This window comes from Pogoniulus pusillus, chromosome 10, assembly GCF_015220805.1.
Source record: "Pogoniulus pusillus isolate bPogPus1 chromosome 10, bPogPus1.pri, whole genome shotgun sequence".
Classification (NCBI taxonomy): Eukaryota; Metazoa; Chordata; class Aves; order Piciformes; family Lybiidae; genus Pogoniulus; species Pogoniulus pusillus.
In genome coordinates, this window is record NC_087273.1 from 38,701,010 (window position 1) to 38,722,389 (window position 21,380).

Sequence of the window (21,380 nt, forward strand, 5' to 3'; positions counted from 1 at the left end):
AGGTGTCCCTGCCTATGGTGGGGAGGTTGGAACTGGCAGATCCTTGAGGTCCCTTCCAACCTAAACTATTCTGTGATTCTATGATAAACATGTTTTGCAAGAGGAAATGCTGTGAATGCCAAGCCCAGCAGGATACAATTAAACAAAACTCTGTACAATTATAGATGGAATTTCTATATCATTAGAGATGAAAACACCTTCAAAGCAGACAAATATAATCAGCCACAGGTGGCAGTGGCAGCAGCAGCAGCAGCATTATCATCGTCATCAGCAGCAGCAGTAGTGGCATCATCATCAACAGCAGCAGCACCAGCAGCAGCAGTAATGGCATCAGCATCATCATTATCATCATCAGCAGCAGTTGCATCAGTAGCACTAGCAGCAGCAGCAGTAGTGGCATCAGCAGCAGCAGTAGCAGCATTATCATCATCAGCAGCAGCAGTCAGTAGCAGCAGCAGCAGTAGTGGCATCATCATCAACAGCAGCAGCACCAACAGCAGCAGTAATGGCATCAGCATCATCATTATCATTATCATCAGCAGCAGCAGTTGCATCAGTAGCACTAGCAGCAGCAGCAGTAGTGGCATCAGCAGCAGCAGTAGTGGCATCAGCAGCAGCAGTAGCAGCACCAGCAGCAGCAGTAATGGCATCAGCATCATCATTATCATCATCAGCAGCAGTTGCATCAGTAGCACTAGCAGCAGCAGCAGTAGTGGCATCAGCAGCAGCAGTAGCAGCATTATCAGCAGCAGCAGCAGCAGTAGCAGCAGCAGCAGTAGTGGCATCAGCAGCAGCAGTAGCAGCACCAGCAGCAGCAGTAATGGCATCAGCATCATCATTATCATCAGCAGCAGCAGTTGCATCAGTAGCACTAGCAGCAGCAGCAGTAGTGGCATCAGCAGCAGCAGAAGCATTATCATCATCATCAGCAGCAGCAGAAGCATTATCATCATCATCAGCAGCAGCAGCAGCATTATCATCACCAGCAGCAGCAGTACGAAGAACATTTCAGCTGGCAGCGGACACTGACTAAATCTGGACCAAAATGTCAACATTTGGTACCATCCTATAGCAGTTCATTTGAGCAAAAAAAAAAACCAAACCAAATCAAACCACAACAAAGAAATAAACCAAGAAATAGACCAACTCAACCCAACCAAAAAAAAAAAGAATGTTGTTTTATTAGACATGCACAGCAACTTGTTTTCACCTCACTGCTGGGAGCAGGGGCACTGAGATTTGTAGCAGCTCCTTGGCTCATATCATGTCAAAGCAGAAATTCCTGGGAGTGTGGAGAGGCTACATTAAAGACACAGAGCCAAGAAGCTGCTTGTCAGTTGGTGCTGGGAAGCAGCCAAGTCTCTGCCACCGGTGCTGCATTAATAGAACTCTGTGCTGTGTTGAACATATGCTTCTCAACAGGCAGGAGTGTTTGCAGCAAAGAGAGGCTGCAACCATTTGCAGAACTCGTTTTTGCCCAGAAGAAAATGTAAGAGCAGATATGATGCTTCTGTTGACAAGCAAAACAACTCTGAGGTTGCAGCACTTGGGAAACTGAGCTGCTTAAGCACCCCAGGATAGGGCAAGGGAGGATAGACTGAGAATCTTATTCTGAACTAAAATTAAATATAAACCTAAAGTAATTTAGATTCTGGATTAAAAATATATTCTTATTCTAAATGAATTCATTTTAGATTACAAATAAAATCATAGAATCAAGCAGGTTGGAAGAGAGCTCCAAGATCATCCACTCCAACCTAGCACCCAGCCCTAGCCAGTCAACCAGACCATGGCACTAAGTGCCTCATCCAGGCTTTGCTTGAACACCTCCAGGGATGGTGACTCCACCACCTCCCTGGGCAGCCCATTCCAATGCCAATCACTCTCTCTGCCAACAACTTCCTCCTAAGATCCAGCCTAGACCTCCCCTGGTACAACCTGAGACTGTGTCATAGAATCATAGAATCAAGCAGGTTGGAAGAGACCTCTAAGCTCAGCCAGTCCAACCTAGCACCCAGCCCTATCCAGTCAACCAGACCATGGCACTAAGTGCCCCAGCCAGTCTCTTCTTGAACACCTCCAGGGACGTCGACTCCACCACCTCCCTGGGCAGCCCATTCCAATGCCAATCACTCTCTCTGCCAACAACTTCCTCCTCACATCCAGCCTAGACCTCCCCTGGTACAACCTGAGACTGTGTCCCCTTGTTCTGTTGCTGGTTGCCTGGCAACAGAGCCCAACCCCACCTGACTACAACCTCTTAGATTCTTATTCTAAATCAAAATTAAATCAAAGTTAATTTAGATTCTAAATTAAAAGTAGATTCTTGCTCTAAATCAAAATTCAATCTACATTATTTTAGATTCTAAATTAAAAGTAGACTCTAATTCTACAGAGAAGGACAACCTCTGCTGGTGAGAGGTGTCCCTGCCTATGGCAGGGGATTGGAACTAGCTGATCCTTGAGGTCCCTTCCAAGCTAAACCATTCTCTGGTTCTCCAACAAACAAAACCTCACCACTGCTAAGTGACTGCAGCTATGAAATCTATATTCCTAAATTAAGTACCTGGTCCCCTCTATGTTACACCAAACTATTAGTATGGTTTTTCTCCTTTCCATTCTCTCTTATGAAGAGATTTGTTGCTGTGGTTGTTACAGTTTTGGGGTTGCTTTGTTTGTTGGTAATTCATTTTTAATTAGCACTCCCCTCACAAGGACACAGAAATCAAAGGCAACCTCAGAGCATGCTGCCTGCTGTGCACAGTCCCTCTGGAGAAGGGTTTGCTTTAAACAAAACCTTCCTTTCCATCATGACAGAAAAGTGCCTCACTCATGGAGGTGTCTGACTCTGTGCCTCCTTTCATGGGATAAAAGCACTCATCCAGCAGGTTGTAAGCACTGGCTGCAGTTCTTTGCCCTGCCTAAGCAGATTTGGAACTGTAGTTTTCCTCTCCCAGGAGAATATCTTAATCAGGAAAGCCTGAGGTTTTCCAGCCCTTCTTCTCAGGTTTCCTAGGGTAATGTAATTAATTCTTAATTTATTAGTAGAATTTAATTTAATTTCATTCTAAATTATTTACATTCTTAATTTATTATTATAATTCAGTTCCTAATTCTTTGCATTCTTAATTTAGTGCATCTTAATTTAATTCTTCATTTAGTAGTTCAGAAATTTACACTCCAACAGAGAAAGATCAGTTTCTGTTAATAGAAAGAATCCTTGGATACAAATGTTTTCATTAAATCATAGAATCATAGAACCAAGCAGGTTGGAAGAGACCTCCAAGCTCACCCAGCCCAACCTAGCACCCAGCCCTGCCCAACCAACCAGACCATGGCACTAAGTGCCCCAGCCAGGCTTGGCAAGAACACCTCCAGCCACAGCCACTCCACCACCTCCCTGGGCAGCAATTCAAGCAATTCCCTGAGGTCCTTCTTAAACTGAGGGTCCCAGAACAGGACACAATATTCCAGATGCAGCCTCACCAGAGCACAGCAGAGGAAGAGCAGAACCTCCCTCAACTTACTAACCATAGCCTTCCTAATCCACTCCAGGATGGCATCGGATGGCATTCTTGACCAGAAGATCACATTGCTGGCTCATTGTCATCCTTCCATCCACTAGGGCCCTCAGGTCTTTTTCCCCTTAATATATGTTTTTAAAATAAAATAAAATGTCATCTTCACCTTTTCTCCTTCCTTTCTCCCTCCCCCCATCCTAAAAGCTTCATCAGTCCTTCAACGATGCTTTGTAGGATTAAAGGCTCCATTCCTGAACCACCATTAAAAATCCATTCCTACCTGGAACATTCTAATTGAAGTTTATTCAATTATTTGTGCCTGCCAGAAAGCCCCACTTCCCACTGGGGAAAGTGAAAATGAAATCCAGATGAAGTGAAGAGAGTAATTGGCTGCGATTCACCAAGCGTCGTAGGTATTTTAGGTAGCAACAATAGATCAGTGTAAGAGGAAATCACTCCATGGCAGCATTGATCCTTACAACTGTACAATATTCATCAGCTTTTCATCTTTTAGCTCTTTCACCCCCCCTCCTTGTAAGAAGAATTAGAAAGAAACAGAGAGACATAGTGGAAAGCAAAGCCAAGTTTAGCACGGTGTGCTGGCCTGAGTCCATTGGAGCAAAGAGTAGGCAGAAATAAGAGAGAGGAGAAGATTTGTTCTCTTTACACATCCAGGAAAGGATTTTTGGAAGCTGTGGGAGTTTGCATAGAGCCTCTGAATCTGTAGATTCACCTTCTGAACATATTGGCTAAGGGCTGAAGGAGTGATCAATGCAGTCCAGTTAAGGCTTGGAAGAAGGAGTTTGTTGAGAGAGAATAAAATCAGACAATCAGAGAATCACAGATTCATCGAATCAACCAGGCTGGAAGAGACCTCCAAGCTCCTCCAGCCCAACCTAGCACCCAGCCCTGCCCAACCAACCAGACCATGGCACTAAGTGCCCCAGCCAGGCTTGGCTTCAACACCTCCAGCCACAGCCACTCCACCACCTCCCTGGGCAGCCCATTCCAGTGCCAATCACTCTCTCTGACAACAACTTCCTCCTCACATCCAGCCTAGACCTCCCCCAGCACAACTGTGGGCTGGAGGTCAGGAGGGGGGGGACAGGCTCTGCCCAGCTAGTAAGATGCTGCAATAGATGCTAAACAATGAGGTGGGAGAGTGTAGTGCAATAAAGATTAGGCTTTCTTTCCAACTGTGTTTGCTTTGCATACAGTGACTTCTAAAGGTCACAGACACCATCAGGAAGTTTTAATCCACCAAAATTTGGTGGAAATTCCCGTTTCAGGATAGAACTGGGAAGGTAAACACTTCCTCAAGCCAGAAAGAAATGAGTAAGATTTATATTTAACTGGAAGCTATTCTCAAGAGGAAGATCATTGCCATAGCTAAAGACCATGGAATGTCAGATTGCTCTTTTCTTGTTCCAGAGTGCTTGGGCCATAGAGTCATCTGGAAACTGAATTTCCACTCACTGATTGTACCAGAAGGTTAAGCAACAATAACATATGGCTGTGAAACTCATTCAACTGCCTGCAGAAACTTCATAGGTCACTTTTAGGCAGGAAATTACTCCAAAGCAAAACAACTAAGCATAACCAAGATGGTTTGCTATTTATAAGGCCAAAGCCTTTTGCTGTTTCATTTTGGAAAGGCTGATGTGGGATCACTGCTTTCTGCAGTAGAAAGATTTCCATTTCATTCAGCAGCTCCTTAGGGCTTCCAGTATTCATTAGGTTGGAAGAGACCTCCAAGCTCATCATCCTCCTGGTCTGCCTCTGGACACCTTCCTGCACATTCATATTTCCCAGATCTTTACAATAAAAGGGGTGGAATACTGGAACAGGCTGCCCAGGGGTGTGGTTGATGCTCCATCCCTGAAGATATTCATGATGGGTCTTGATGTGGCCTTGGGCAGCCTGATCTAATTGGAGATGTCTCTGCTGGTTGCAGGGGGATTGGGCAAGATCACAGAATCAGAGAATCAAGCAGGTTGGAAGAGAGCTCCAAGATCATCCAGCCCAACCTAGCACCCAGCCCTGCCCAACCAACCAGACCATGGCACTAAGTGCCCCAGACAGGCTTGGCAAGAACACCTCCAGTGATGGCTCTGCTCACTGCTCCCTAGGATAGGACAAGGAGCAAAGGATGGAAGCTGCAGCTGAGGAGGTTCCAGCTCAACACAAGGGGAAACTTCTTGCCTGGAAGGGTCCCAGAGCCTGGCACAGGCTGCCCAGAGAGGCTGTGGAGTCTCCTTCTCTGGAGCCTTTCAAGGTCTGTCTGGATGTGTTCCTGTGTGACCTGGGCTAGATTGTGTGGTCCTGCTCTGGCAGGGAGATTGGACTCGATGATCTCTTTGGATCCCTTCCAACCCCTGATATTCTGTGATCCTTTCATCCTGTGATTCTCAACCAGCAAATTAAAACTGACTAAAATATTTGTGCAGCCAAGAAGTATGACCTGACCAAACAGTTAATGGAGTTAAACATTCCTCTACAAACAAACACACCAAACAAATTCAACACCTCACACTCAGACTGGTCAACCAGGACTTCCATTTCTATGTCAACTTAAACATCTAAAATGAGTCCTAAGAATAGCAAATGCTTCCTAAGCAAAACATCTCTGATCACATTCTGTGCTCCACAACCTCCCTGGAGCTCTTCAAGGCCAGGCTAAATGAAGCCTTGAGCACCCTGTACTAGTGGGAGGTGTCCCTGCCTATGGCAGGGGGTTGGAACTGGCTGAGCTTTGAGGTCTCTTCCCACCTAACCCATTCTGTGCTTCTATCCTGAAGGGCTTCTGTGAAAAATACCACAAGCAAATACAGATTTTACTGCAAATTACTGTGTGTTTTTTTATTATTCCTCTCTTTAATTTAACTAATCCAAGATAAAACCTGCAGCTAAAGCCTGGCTTTAAAGAGTTTTTATTTAATTCATGCTGTCTTTGCCTAAACTAATTCTGTGTTCTTCCCTGGGGGTGTATAAAGCAAGAGCAGCCTCATATAAAGCATCAGGAGCATCATATAAAGCACCAGAACTTCTTGCAGCACAGTAGGTTTATTAGGTGGCTTTTGACAACTCTGTGCTTTATCCTCCTGCTGTGAGGATTTTTTTGCCCTTTTAAAAGCCAGAGGTAAGTTTTCAGTCCCAAAACCAAAAAAGGATGGCATGCTGCTAACAGTGGGTTCAGAACAGAATAAGACTTCTGTCCTGACTGCAGCTTCACAGTATCACAGTATCACAGTCTCACAGTATCACCAAGGTTGGAAGAGACCTCACAGATCATCAAGTCCAACCCTTTACCACAGAGCTCAAGGCCAGACCATGGCACCAAGTGCCACATCCAACCTTGCCTTGAACTGCCCCAGGGACGAGGACTCCACCACCTCCCCGGGCAGCCCATTGCAGTGTCCAATGACTCTCTCATCGCTCCTTGTCCTGTCCCAGGGAGCAAGTAAGCAGAGCCAACCCTGGGAGTGTTGAAGCAAAGCCTGGATGGGGCACCAAGCTAGGAGCAGCTGTGGAGCTGCTGGAGGGGAGCAGAGCCCTGCAGAGGGACCTGGCCAGGCTGGATGGGAGGGCAGAGGCCAAGGGGATGAGACTGAACAAGGCCAAGGGCAGGTTCTGCACTTTGGCCACAACAACCCCAAGCAGCACTGCAGGCTGGGGCCAGAGTGGCTGAGAGCAGGCAGGCAGAGAGGGCTCTGGAGGTGCTGGCAGAGAGTAGGCAATGAATGTTTGCTTCATTCCTCCCACTTCCAGCCTAATGGAATCGTTATGTGACACACTGGGATCAGAGCCATCCAAGCTAGCTGAGGTGGTTACCTGTTGGCATTTTCAGGGCTTTGTGTACCTGACCTACTCCTGTTTGGCAAAAATGAGGGACTCAGGGGTAAAGACTGTTCAGAGTTAGGAAACCAACTGTTGTTAAGTGGCTAAAAGGGAGCAATGCTGCTGCAGTGCTGAAGTACTCATCACTGCCTGTAATAACAGTGGGTAAATGCCCGGAAGAGAAAACAATAGGACCTATTATGCCTTAATTAGGCTTTCTGCTTCTCCTCCTAAAATGGGTTGCTTGAATTGACAGTGGATGTCAACAGATTAGTTAAGGCTTATTCTTCCTGAAATCTCTTGCAATTTGCCACAAAGAGCTCTAAGTGAGTAGGAAGAGCCCTTGGTTAGAGATGATAGTTTTCAGCACCACTTTCACACTGATCTTCAAGCATTTGTCTTTAATGAGATGGATCCCTGGACACTTGCAAATCAGTGACAGCAACAGGAGTGACAGAAGCCTCTTCCATTTCATTTTTCTTCATGTCCCATTTGCCTTCATCATCGCCAGTTAAGACCCACATGCTGATGTTTTTAGTGACTCCAGGTTTGCCTTAAGTGATTTCTCTTACTTCTTAAGAAAGCAGAAGTTGATGAAGTGCACTACTTCAAAACAGCTTCTGGCTTTTGAAGGGTGGTGGTCACTGCTTAGTCTCTAGTGGGAGGAGGTTTACACAAGGCCAAGGGCAGGTTCTGCACTTTGGCTACAACAACCCCAAGCAGCACTGCAGGCTGGGGCCAGAGTGGCTGAGAGCAGGCAGGCAGAGAGGGCCCTGGGGGTGCTGGCAGAGAGGAGCTGCAGAGGAGGCAGCAGTGCCCAGGTGGGCAGCAGAGCCAATGGCATCCTGGGCTGGCTCAGGAGCAGTGTGGGCAGCAGGACAAGGGAGGTTCTTGTGCCCCTGTGCTCAGCACTGCTCAGGCCACCCCTGCAGTGCTGTGTCCAGGTCTGGGCTCCTCCATTGCAGAGAGCTGTTGAGGTGCTGGAAGGTGTTGAGAGAAGGGCAGCAAGGCTGGGGAGGGGCCTGGAGCAGAGCCCTGTGAGGAGAGGCTGAGGGAGCTGGGGGTGTGCAGCCTGCAGCAGAGGAGGCTCAGGGCAGAGCTCATTGCTGCCTGCAGCTGCCTGCAGGGAGGTTGTAGCCAGGTGGGGTTGGGCTCTGCTGCTGCCAGGAACTCAGTGACTTTTCCAGCTTTTTTTTTTAAGACCTCCAGCCACAGCCACTCCACCACCTCCCTGGGCAGCCCATTCCAGTGCCAATCACTCTCTCTGTCAACAACTTCCTAACAACATCCAGCCTAGACCTCCCCTGACACAACTTGAGACTGTCCCCTGGTTCTGTTGCTGAGTGCCTGGCAGCAGAGCCCAACCCCACCTGGCTACAGCCTCCCTGCAGGCAGCTGCAGGCAGCAATGAGCTCTGTCCTGAGCCTCCTCTGCTGCAGGCTGCACACCCCCAGCTCCCTCAGCCTCTCCTCACAGGGCAATTGCAATGTGAAAAGTATTTCTCTCCTAGTGGACATGAGACCATAACTACATTTCAGTCTTATTACAGAGTTATGCTCAAGAGGGAAATAAAATGGGCATGGTTAAGCAACATTGTGCAATAGTCAAGGAAAACAAATACATAATAAAAAGAGGAATTGTTATTCAGCCCAGAAAATTGAATAATTGTAGAGTAAATGCCTTCATTCCCAATGAAGTGATCACTTCGTATGGGTCTCAGAGAATTCATTAGTGGATTGACATTAATAGGAGGCAAGTGGAAGTGAAATTAATTAGCAAGTAGCCTCCCTCAGAGCTCTTTGTGGTCTAGACATAGGTCACAGCATAACTGCAGTGAAAGACAAAACTGGAAACAGACTTCTGAGGTCCTTAGAAATGGCTTGCAGCTAAATAAGGGAGAAGGAAACAGTGATTGGGCATGCATGGGTTTAGCCTAAAAGGGAGGTGGTTGAGGCCCCATGGCTGGAGGTGTTTGAGGCCAGGCTGCTGAGGCTGTGTGCAGCCTGCTCTAGGGTAGGGTGTCCCTGGGCATGGCAGGGGGCTTGGGACTAGATGATCCTTGTGGTCCCTTCCAACCCTGACTGATTCTGTGATTCTAAGATGTGGAAAAGGAAGATCAACTGGTTTCCATCAATCTCCAAACACAACATCAAGTGCATGAGGGAAAGGCTTTGGTTGTTTTCTGTCTAGACTTTAGGATAAAGCCTTGACACTCTCTGCAGAAGGCCATTCCTTCTTCCTCCTGCATTCTCATTCCATCCACTGTTTGGTAGAATCAGAACTTGCTAAAGATGGTTTGTGTCTCACCCTGTGGGTCTTCATATTAAACACATTAAACAGCTCTGGCCTCACTGTTGACCCCTGAGGAACATCAGCTGTGACTTCATAATACTGACCTCAAGCCTTTCAACCCAATAGTTCAGACCATGTTAAATGCATTTGTCAGTCAACATCCCCAAACATCATCTCATTGGCTGTAAAGATGGGAGGTGAAATCAAACAAAGCATTGCCTCGTCTGCAGGAGCAGAAGGTTACAAGGTTAGGCACAAGCTGCCTTGAGGAAATCTGTGCTGCTTGCTCCTAATTACTTTACCTCCCTTCATGTACCTACACACAGCATTTAGGTGGATTTATTCCATTATTTTCCTGGAGACAGAAGTTTAGCAGATCACCTCTAGTCCCCTGGATAACCTCTCATGGCCTCTTTAAGGATGCTCTGCAAGTTTTCTCCAGTATATTCTCAAAAGAACAGATTTCTTTACAATGTAGACCATAGAATCAATCAAGCAAGCAGGTTGGAAGAGACAGCCAGGCTCACCCAGCCCAGCCTAGCACCCAGCCCTGCCCAACCAACCAGACCATGGCACTCAGTGCCCCAGCCAGGCTTGGCAAGAACACCTCCAGCCACAGCAACTCCACCACCTTCCTGGGCAGCCCATTCCAGTGCCAATCACTCTCTCTGCCAACAACTTCCTCCTCACATCCAACCTAGACCTGCCCTGGCACAGCTTCAGGCTGTGTCCCCTTCTTCTGTTGCTGGCTGCCTGGCAGCAGAGCCCAACCCCACCTGGCTACAGCCTCCCTGCAGGCAGCTGCAGGCAGCAATGAGCTCTGCCCTGAGACTCCTCTGCTGCAGGCTGCACACCCCCAGCTCCCTCAGCCTCTCCTCACAGGGCTCTGCTCCAGGACCCTCCCCAGCCTTGCTGCCCTTCTCTCAACACCTTCCAGCACCTCAACATCTCTCTTGAATTGAGAGACCCACAACTGGACACAGCACTGCAGGGGTGGCCTGAGCAGTGCTGAGCACAGGGGCACAAGAACCTCCCTTGTCCTGCTGCCCACACTGCTCCTGAGCCAGCCCAGGATGCCATTGGCTCTGCTGCCCACCTGGGCACTGCTGCCTCCTCTGCAGCTCCTCTCTGCCAGCACCCCCAGGGCCCTCTCTGCCTGCCTGCTCTCAGCCACTCTGGCCCCAGCCTGCAGTGCTGCTTGGGGTTGCTGTGGCCAAAGTGCAGAACCTGCCCTTGGCCTTGTTCAGTCTCATCCCCTTGGCCTCTGCCCACACATCCAGCCTGGCCAGGTCCCTCTGCAGGAAGAGACACTCTAAGTGCAGCATTACAGAAGGCAGCACTGAATTAATAAAGTGATCAGTGAAGGACAGGCAAGCAGCAGGCAGCCAACAAAGCATGAGAACAGCTACCTGGAGAAAGCTTAATGGGTGTGCTGGGGACCATTAGCAGCCAGAGTAAAACAGACACCAGCAACATAGTGTTCTTGCTGGGATTGCCTTTACAGTGTGCCATGGAGCTCTGTGTGAGGAAACAAATCTCACTTACTGAAAAAAAAGATGCCTTTTTGAAGAGAAAAAACTCTATGTAAAGCCCTGGTAACACCAAGAGCTCATTGCAAACCTAAAGAGTTGTCAAGGACAACTTATTTGGCAAAAATAGAGCTGCTCCACACTGAAATTCTAATTAGAGAGTTCCTCTTAGTTGCTAAAAGCAGTAATAAAGCTCAGCATTAATTCAAGAATACTCATTTTAGCTTTTCAGTACCAACACAAAACCAATTTTGGGCCAGGGAGGGGATTCTCCCCCTCTGCTGTGCCCTGCTGAGACCCCACCTGGAGTCCTGCATCCAGCTCTGGAGCCCCTGGGACAAGAGGGCTGTGAAGATGCTGGAGAGTGTCCAGAGCAGGGCCAGGAGGATGCTCAGAGGCTGCAGCAGCTCTGCTGTGAGCACAGCCTGAAAGAGTTGGGGCTGTGCAGGCTGGAGAAGAGGAGGCTCCCAGGTGACCTTCTTGTGGCCTGCCAGGATCTGAAGTGGGCTCCAAAAAAGCTGGGGAGGGACTTTTGAGGCTGTGAGGGAGTGGCAGGAGTGGGGGGAATGGAACAAAGCTGGAGGTGGGGAGAGTAAGGCTGGAGGTGAGGAGGAAGAGTGGTGAGAGGCTGGAATGGGTTGCCCAGGGAGGTGGTTGAGGCCCCATGGCTGGAGGTGTTTGAGGCCAGGCTGGCTGAGGCTGTGGGCAGCCTGCTCTAGGGTAGGGTGTCCCTGGGCATGGCAGGGGGGTTGGGACTGGCTGCTCTTTGTGCTGCCTTCCTACCCTGACTGATGATTCTATGATTCTAGGGATCAGAAACCAGACCAAAAACATTCCTGATAGACATAAACCATCACCTTGAACAGGACTCTTAGCCATTACACAGAGCCTCAGTGTTCTACCCAGTGCCTGACACCATTTTGACATCTCTGTTACATGATTTTATATCTCTTTCTAACTGAGACCTGGGTGATTCAACTCCAAAAGACTGAAACATTGCTTCCAAATAACCCCCCAGAAATCTGTGCCTCTTTTTCTTTTCAATGAATAAAGAGCTCACAGCTCTCTGGGTTTTTTTCTCCCCTTCTATTAATGCAGCAGATAGAGGGCACTAATTAGCTTCATTATTTAAGTCTGACTTTGTTCTGTTTGCATTCTGGTGCCATAGTCATTAAAGATGGCTAATTATGTTGGAGGGGATGTTATACTTTGCATTAAGTGGAAACTCTGCCAGTTGGAGAGGTTAAATTGGTTTGACTTCTTCTTTCTGTTATATTCTGTGTTTCAGAGAGGGCTCTGTCAGGATATTTAGACACTACTCACAGTATCACAGTATCATCAGGGTTGGAAGAGACCTCACAGATCATCAAGTCCAACCCTTTACCACAGAGCTCAAGGCTAGACCATGGCACCAAGTGCCACATCCAACCTTGCCTTGAAGTGCCCCAGGGATGGCGACTCCACCACCTCCCCAGGCAGCCCATTCCAGTGTCCAATGACTATCCATGAGCAGGTAGGAGTTAAAAGCTGCTGTGGATCAATATTAAGATCACTTTTCTCATGTATTAAAAATGCACTTGGCTCACTGAAGACTGAAAGAGGATTTATTTGTTTATCTAATATATGATCTGGAGCAGGAGACTGGCTCCAGAATCAGTAAGTTTGCAGGTGACACCAAGCTAGGAGCAGCTGTGGAGCTGTTGGAGGGGAGCAGAGCCCTGCAGAGGGACCTGGCCAGGCTGGATGGGTGGGCAGAGGCCAATGGGGTGAGACTGAACAAGGCCAAGGGCAGGGTGCTGAAGCCAAGCCTGGCTGGGGCACTTAGTGCCATGGTCTGGTTGATTGGCCAGTGCTGGGTGCTAGGTTGGGCTGGATGAGCTTGGAGCTCTCTGCCAACCTGCTTGATTCTATGACTCACTGATTGACCACTTCTGTTTCTTGTCCACTTACTGTTTTATTTGCTGAGATGATTTTCAATCCTTATACTTCACCTGTTTAATTCCACCCTGCTGCTTCTGTATTTTACTTATGACTTTCACAACCTGACTCTACACCTACACAATTTTCTCACCTAATTAATTGTGTATTTATACAATTAATTGCTTGATTTATACACACTTAATTAGTTGATTACTGCTTAATCATATAATTCCCTAGCATTGAGCTGCCAAAAGATTTGGTGTCCATAGTCACATTCTGTCAGTGTCTATTCACAGGGTCCTACATCTGCATTTTCCTCCCTACTTTCCCTCATCTGGACCAGGGAATTGAGTCCAGCATCAGCAAGTTTGCAGATAACACCAAGCTAGGAGCAGCTGTGGAGCTGCTGGAAGGTAGCAGAGCCCTGCAGAGGGACCTGGCCAGGCTGGATGGGTGGGCAGAGGCCAAGGGGATGAGACTGAACAAGGCCAAGGGCAGGTTCTGCACTTTGGCCACAACAACCCCAAGCAGCACTGCAGGCTGGTGCCAGAGTGGCTGAGAGCAGGCAGGCAGAGAGGGCCCTGGGGGTGCTGGCAGAGAGGAGCTGAAGAGGAGGCAGCAGTGCCCAGGTGGGCAGCAGAGCCAATGGCATCCTGGGCTGGCTCAGGAGCAGTGTGGGCAGCAGGACAAGGGAGGTTCTTGTGCCCCTGTGCTCAGCACTGCTCAGGCCACCCCTGGAGTGCTGTGTCCAGTTGTGGGTCTCTCAATTCAAGAGAGATGTTGAGGTGCTGGAAGGTGTTGAGAGAAGGGCAGCAAGGCTGGGGAGGGTCCTGGAGCAGAGCCCTGTGAGGAGAGGCTGAGGGAGCTGGGGGGGGGCAGCCTGCAGCAGAGGAGGCTCAGGGCAGAGCTGCCTGCAGGGAGGCTGTAGCCAGGTGGGGTTGGGCTCTGCTGCTCAGTACATAACTCTTTGTTATGTGCTGAGTACAGGGGCAGAATAACTTGTAATGAAATGAGTGAGGCTTCACATTTTGCATCACTGACTGCAGAAAGGAAATGACATTTTAAGTTGGAACCATAAAGTCCTAGAATCAGCTGGAAGGGACCTCAGAGATCATCAAGTTCCAACCCCCCTACCATAGGCAGAGACACCTCCCACCAGAGCAGATCCTAGAATAAAGGAATTCAGGTAAAGCAGGAGTTGATGTTTTGTTTCCCCAACCATCTTGCAGCAGTGTCACAGTAGCTGCACAGTGAAATGGGGAGCACAAAAGGCATAAGGATAGCTCCAAAATACAAATGGCATCTGGGAAGGTATGAGAATGTGCTTCCATCTTTTCCATCCAGCACTGTTCCTCCCAGTAGCTACATGCAAATGCACAGATTGACTCCACTTATTTCCTGTTAATCCCTAAAAAACACAGAATTTGTCCTTGGACACAGTTGAAATCATAGAATCAAGCAGGTTGGAAGAGAGCTCCAAGCTCATCCAGCCCAACCTAGCACCCAGCCCTGCCCAACCAACCAGACCATGGCACTAAGTGCCCCATCTAAGTTTTGCTTGAACACCTCCAGCCACGGCCACTCCACCACCTCCCTGGGCAGCCCATTCCAGTGCCAATCACTCTCTCTGACAACAACTTCCTAACAACATCCAGCCTAGACCTGCCCTGGCACAACTTGAGGCTGTGTCCCCTTCTTCTGGTGCTGGCTGCCTGGCAGCAGAGCCCAACCCCACCTGGCTACAGCCTCCCTGCAGGCAGCTGCAGGCAGCAATGAGCTCTGCCCTGAGCCTCCTCTGCTGCAGGCTGCACCCCCCCAGCTCCCTCAGCCTCTCCTCACAGGGTTTGTGTTCCAGGCCCCTCACCAGCTTCATCACCCTTCTCTGGACACCTTCCAGCACCTCAACATCTCTTTTGAAAGAGAAAACCTTCACAATTCCTTTGGACCTGCTGATAGAAGTGCTGTGCAGTTGGGATGGGGAGTGTAAATCCATGGAAGCTCATCTGGCATTTTGGTTCTTTGTAGATAGCAGAAGCTGTTGGGGGGTTGTGAGGTGGTAACAGCCAGCAGAGTTTTCAGAACACAGAGACTTGAGATAAAAACAAAACTCAGCATTGTCATTTTCTAACAGCTTTAATCATGCATAGCAGTTTCTTCTAATGAATATGTATGAGACACTGATGAACATGAATGATTGATATCTATGACTCACAAAGTGAAGAGCCTTATCTATATGCAGATGAAGTACCTCAGAGAAAAGTATTCTTCCTCTGCTCTCTCTTGTTTTGGCAAAAAAATTGAATGTCAAAGCCTGAATCTTTCCTGCAAGAACAGCTTCAAGATCATGAGATTTAACAAGGATGAGACTGAACAAGGCCAAGGGCAGGTTCTGCACTTTGGCCACAGCAACCCCAAGCAGCACTGCAGGCTGGGGCCAGAGTGGCTGAGAGCAGGCAGGCAGAGAGGGCCCTGGGGGTGCTGGCAGAGAGGAGCTGCAGAGGAGGCAGCAGTGCCCAGGTGGGCAGCAGAGCCAATGGCATCCTGGGCTGGCTCAGGAGCAGTGTGGGCAGCAGGACAAGGGAGGTTCTTGTGCCCCTGTGCTCAGCACTGCTCAGGCCACCCCTGGAGTGCTGTGTCCAGTTCTGGGCTCCTGAATTCAAGAGAGATGTTGAAGTGCTGGAAGGTGTTGAGAGAAGGGCAGCAAGGCTGGGGAGGGGCCTGGAGCAGAGCCCTGTGAGGAGAGGCTGAGGGAGCTGGGGGTGTGCAGCCTGCAGCAGAGGAGGCTCAGGGCAGAGCTCATTGCTGCCTGCAGCTGCCTGCAGGGAGGCTGTAGCCAGGTGGGGTTGGGCTCTTCTCCCAGGCAAGCAGCAACAGAAGAAGGGGACACAGCCTGAAGCTGTGCCAGGGCAGGTCTAGGCTGGATGTGAGGAGGAAGTTGTTGTCAGAGAGAGTGATTGGCATTGGAATGGGCTGCCCAGAGAGGTGGTGGAGTCACCATCCATGGAGGTGTTGAAGCCAGGGCTGGGGCACTTAGTGCCATGGTCTGGTTGCTTGGCTTGGGCTTGGTGCTAGGTTGGACTGGATGATCCTGGAGGTCACTTCCAACCTGGCTGATTCTATGATTCTATGAAGATCTTCTGGAAAATTCAGTCATAGAATCAGAGGGTCAAGCAGGTTGGAAGAGAGCTCCAAGCTCATCCAGTCCAACCTAGCACCCAGCCCTGGCCAGTCAACCAGACCATGGCACTAATTGTCCCAGCCAGGCTTTTCTCAACACCTTCAGGGACAGCCACTCCACCACCTCCCTGGGAAGCCCATTCCAATGCCAATCACTCTCTCTGCCAACAACTTCCTCCTAACATAAGGTACCATCAGTTACAACATTTAGAAGACCCAACAGCTTGTATTCTAGTCCAAACAAAGTTGTTGTACTCTTCCTTCCTATCACTGTGACAGCTTTAAACATTGTGTGGGGAGGGATTTCTTTTTGTCTTACCTTTTAACTACCTGTGAGAGCACTTAGGAGATTGAGGTAAATTAAATTCCAATGCAGTCTTGATGAGTTTAAGATCAGCCAGAGATCCAAGGATCTATCCAAACAAGGAAAGTGGAAAATGCTCCATAATAACAATCCTTCTCTTTAGATGATCTCATAATAGTAATTCACTACCTCTTGTAACTATCAGTAGAGGTAGCCTTAATATCTTTTACCTGCCATACCTCTTGTGGCATCAGCACTTCAAGACAGGCTCAGTTTCAGGAAGCCCTGTTAGAAACATAATGATCCAATTAGGATGAGAAGAAAAGGATCTGCTGCTCAGGAGATGGATGTAGGAATGTGATTTTGATGGACTAATATGTCTCCCAAGATGCTGAAGTACATAACTATGATGTCTTTAGAAGGCTATTTCTACCCTAACCATGTAATTTAGTTACCTTCCTTGGCTCCCACAGACAGGAATGCATCAGGCATCTCTTTTGGGCTTAGGGACAGGGACAACTTCTATTGGAACAGATGTTTCAGAGCCCTGTCCAGCCTGACCTTGAATGCTCCCAGGGAGAGGGAATTCACAATGGCTCTGGGCAACCTGTTGCTGTGTCTCACTGCCCTCACAATAAAAGATTTCTTCCCAAATTCTAATCTCCCCTCTTTCAGTTTAAAACCAGTAGCCTTGGCACATCACAACAGGCCCTGGGAAACAGTTTGTTATCATCTTTCCTCTAGGACTCATTTGGGTACCAAAAGGCCACAAAAACGACTCCCTGGAGTCCTCTCCAGACTGAGCAACCCCAAATCTCCTAGTCTGTCTTTGTAGCAGTGGTGCTCCAGTCCTCCTTTGGACCTGCTCCATCAGGTCATAGAATCATAGAATCAGGCAGGTTGGAAGAGACCTCCAAATTCACCCAGCCCAACCTAGCACTCAGCCCTGCCCAACCAACCAGACCATGGCACTAAGTGCCCCAGCCAGGCTTGGCAAAAACACCTCCAGGGATGACAACTCCACCACCAGCTCATTCCAATGCCAATCACTCTCTCTGCCAGCAACTTCCTCCTCACATCCAGCCTAGACCTGCCCTGGCACAGCTTGAGGCTGTGTCCCCTTGTTCTGCTGCTGGCTGCCTGGCACCAGAGCCCAACCCCACCTGGCTACAGCCTCCCTGCAGGCAGCTGCAGGCAGCAATGAGCTCTGCCCTGAGCCTCCTCTGCTGCAGGCTGCACCCCCCCAGCTCCCTCAGCCTCTCCTCACAGGGCTCTGCTCCAGGCCCCTCCCCAGCCTTGCTGCCTTTCTCTCAACACCTTCCAGCACCTCAACATCTCACTGCAATTCAGAAGCCCAGAACTGGACACAGCACTCCAGGGGTGGCCTGAGCAGTGCTGAGCACAGGGGCACAAGAACCTCCCTTGTCCTGCTGCCCACACTGCTCCTGAGCCAGCCCAGGATGCCATTGGCTCTGCTGCCCACCTGGGCACTGCTGCCTCCTCTGCAGCTCCTCTCTGCCAGCACCCCCAGGACCCTCTCTGCCTGCCTGCTCTCAGCCACTCTGGCCCCAGCCTGCAGTGCTGCTTGGGGTTGTTGTAGCCAAAGTGCAGAACCTGCCCTTGGCCTTGTTCAGTCTCATCCCCTTGGCCTCTGCCCACCCATCCAGCCTGGCCAGGTCCCTCTGCAGGGCTCTGCTCCCCTCCAACAGCTCCACAGCTGCTCCTAGCTTGGTGTCATCTGCAAACTTACTGATGCTGGACTCAATGCCCTCATCCAGATCACCAATAAAGATGCTGAACAGGACTGTGCCCAGCACTGACCCTTGGGGAACACCACCAGTGACAGCTCCAGCTGGATGTGGCACCATTCACCAGCACTCTCTGGGCTCTGCCATCCAGCCAGTTCCTGACCCAGCACAGAGTGAATCTGTGCAAGCCATGAGCTGCCAGCTCTGCCAGGAGCTTGTTGTGGCAGACAGTGTCCAAGGCCTTGCTGAAGTCCAGGTAGACTCCATCCACAGCCTGCCCCACAGTCACCAGGCAGGAACCTGATCATCACTAGTCAAAATGAAATACTAGGAGAACAACCCTAAGTGCACCCTCGTCTGAAGCAGAAACACAGCACTGCTGCTAAGAACAGCCATTCCAAACCTAAGTGGCCTAAATAATTAGGCAAATTAGACTGATTTGAAAGATGGAGATGGCTGCTGCCTCCAGAGCAGAGGCTGGGGGGGGTGATGTGGAAGTGGAGGGAGAGGTGATAAGGTTGTTAGCTCTCACAGGAGAGGAGCAGGCAGATAATTGTCACTTGTGGAACACGAAGCTGTTAAGCCTGGGCAGGGAAATGCTGCAGAGCATCATGAAGGGGATGTCTCTGCTTGAAGCCATGACAGTTATGGGCCTTTCTCAGGCTCATCTTTTGAAGTGCTGTGTAGTTGTCTCAATCCTAAGTGATCAGAGATGTAAAGCTGCTTCTTAACAATATGCTAGTGCTAACTGGACCTTTCCATGCTCCTCTTTCTTGTAGGCATGGCATCATTCTGACATGGAGCTATTCAATTCCACATGCATAACTGCCAGGGGACATCAGCTTTATCCTGTACATGCCTGTGTGACATCCCAGCCATTCACCTTTTTGGTAAGAGTTAGAAGGGAGGAGATACCTGAGATAATCTGGGGGCAGAGAGGCCCTTATCCAAGAACTTGGCAATACAAATTATATGCATCCAGCTATATGAGTTGGCATAATGAATGATAGCACATCTCTCTACAACCCTTATCTGGCTTACATCTTTAGGGCATTTCAGCTCCTTTAGAGCACTTCAGCTCTGAGAGCACTGTAGCTACCTTCAAGATTCTAAATTGACTTTGTCTCCATTCTTCTCTTTTGGAAAAGTCAAAGGAGTTGCTTGGGAAGTCAGAGTCCTAACCACTGAACTCTCCACTGAGCCACCAGGGTACCAAAACCACACATTAGCATTCTGCAGAGATAGAAGTGCAGTTGTGATATTCACTCATATCCTTACATATGCATCCTGGGCTGGCTCAGGAGCAGTGTGGGCAGCAGGACAAGGGAGGTTCTTGTGCCCCTATGCTCAGCACTGCTCAGGCCACCCCTGGAATGCTGTGTCCAGTCGTGGGCCCCTCAGTTCAAGAGAGATGTTGAGGTGCTGGAAGGTGTCCAGAGAAGGGCAACAAATCTGGTGAGAGGCCTGGAACACAAACCCTGTGAGGAGAGGCTGAGGGAGCTGGGGGGGTGCAGCCTGCAGCAGAGGAGGCTCAGGGCAGAGCTCATTGCTGTCTACAATTACCTGCAGGGAGGCTGTAGCCAGGTGGGGTTGGGCTCTGCTGCCAGGCAGCCAGCACCAGAACAAGGGGACACAGCCTCAAGTTGTGCCAGGGCAGTTCAGGCTGGATGTGATGAGGAAGTTGTTGTCAGAGAGAGTGATTGGCACTGGAATGGGCTGCCCAGGGAGGTGGTGGAGTGGCTGTGGCTGGAGGTGTTCTTGCCAAGCCTGGCTGGGGCACTTAGTGCCATGATCTGGTTGGTTGGGCAGGGCTGGGTGCTAGGTTGGGCTGGGTGAGCTTGGAGCTCTCTTCCAACCTGCATGATTCTATGATTCTAATCCCTCTGTGCCTTTTTGATCTTCTGAATGCTCCAATACAAACACCTCAAACTAAATTGCTGAGTGAGTTCCACTGATCTGCCATCATCCCTCAGGTTTGGAGTTTAGGGTGGGTCTTATATGCCCCAAGGGAGGAACATTTGTGGTACTTAATCATTTGGAAAGGCTCTCAATGTCATCTCTTCATGGACCCCAGTTGTGCCAAAGCAAACTTTCACTCTGGATTCACAGATAACCTATTTTCTTGTCATCCAGACTATAAAAAGCCCAGAAACTTGCAGAGTTTATTATAGGAAGAGTTAAAAAGAAAGGTTAACTTCAAGCACAAGGCCACAGTGTGGAAATTAACAAGCAGAGAGGAAGCAGTCACTGCTCAACGGTAGTAGCAGGAGCATTTATTTAGCCTTGGGGTGTGAGAGAGGATTAGATCTTAAATCAGCTGATAAAATGCCTTCCACTTTCTCTTCCAATGACCTTTTGCTCTCAGCCTGCATCTCTTTAAATTCTTGTCAGGGCTCCACACAGGGGCTCCTGCCTTCTGCTCATCCATGCTTTGTGCAGCCTCAGCCTGCAACCAAACAGCCTGCTGCTGTTCCTCACGTTTCCAGCTTCTCTGCTCCTTTCCTTTGTTCATATAGAAAAGATAGGATATATAAAAGAGAGGGCAGGCATCAATTTTACATCAGCAAAAGGATAATTAAAGCAACTCCTCCTTGGAAGACCTTTAAACATGGAAGGAAATATAAATGTAAAATATAAAACCATAAATAAGAGTGAGACTGAGCAAGGCCAAGGGCAGGTGCTGCACTTTGGCCACAGCAACCCCAAGCAGCACTGCAGGCTGGGGCCAGAGTGGCTGAGAGCAGGCAGGCAGAGAGGGCCCTGGGGGTGCTGGCAGAGAGGAGCTGCAGAGGAGGCAGCAGTGCCCAGGTGGGCAGCAGAGCCAATGGCATCCTGGGCTGGCTCAGGAGCAGTGTGGGCAGCAGGACAAGGGAGGTTCTTGTGCCACTGTGCTCAGCGCTGCTCAGGCCACCCCTGGAGTGTTGTGTCCAGTTCTGGGCTCCTGAATTGCAGAGAGCTGTTGAGGTGCTGGAAGGTGTTTGGAGAAGGGCAGCAAGGCTGGGGAGGGTCCTGGAGCAGAGCCCTGTGAGGAGAGGCTGAGGGAGCTGGGGGT

General features: G+C 49.4%; 1 protein-coding gene across 1 annotated transcript; it reads left to right on the forward strand.

The window, feature by feature from the left end:
- The first annotated feature begins 324 nt into the window (after positions 1-324).
- Positions 325-1,029, forward strand: LOC135178941 (uncharacterized protein DDB_G0271670-like). The gene has a single exon (XM_064150363.1). The coding sequence runs from the start codon at positions 325-327 to the stop codon at positions 1,027-1,029; it is 705 nt and encodes a 234-aa protein (XP_064006433.1).
- Positions 1,030-21,380: the final 20,351 nt, after the last annotated feature.

What these genes read in the sequence shown, in the direction of transcription:
- LOC135178941 (XM_064150363.1), top strand. Translation starts at nt 325, where the DNA reads ATGGCATCAGCATCATCATTATCATCATCAGCAGCAGTTGCATCAGTA.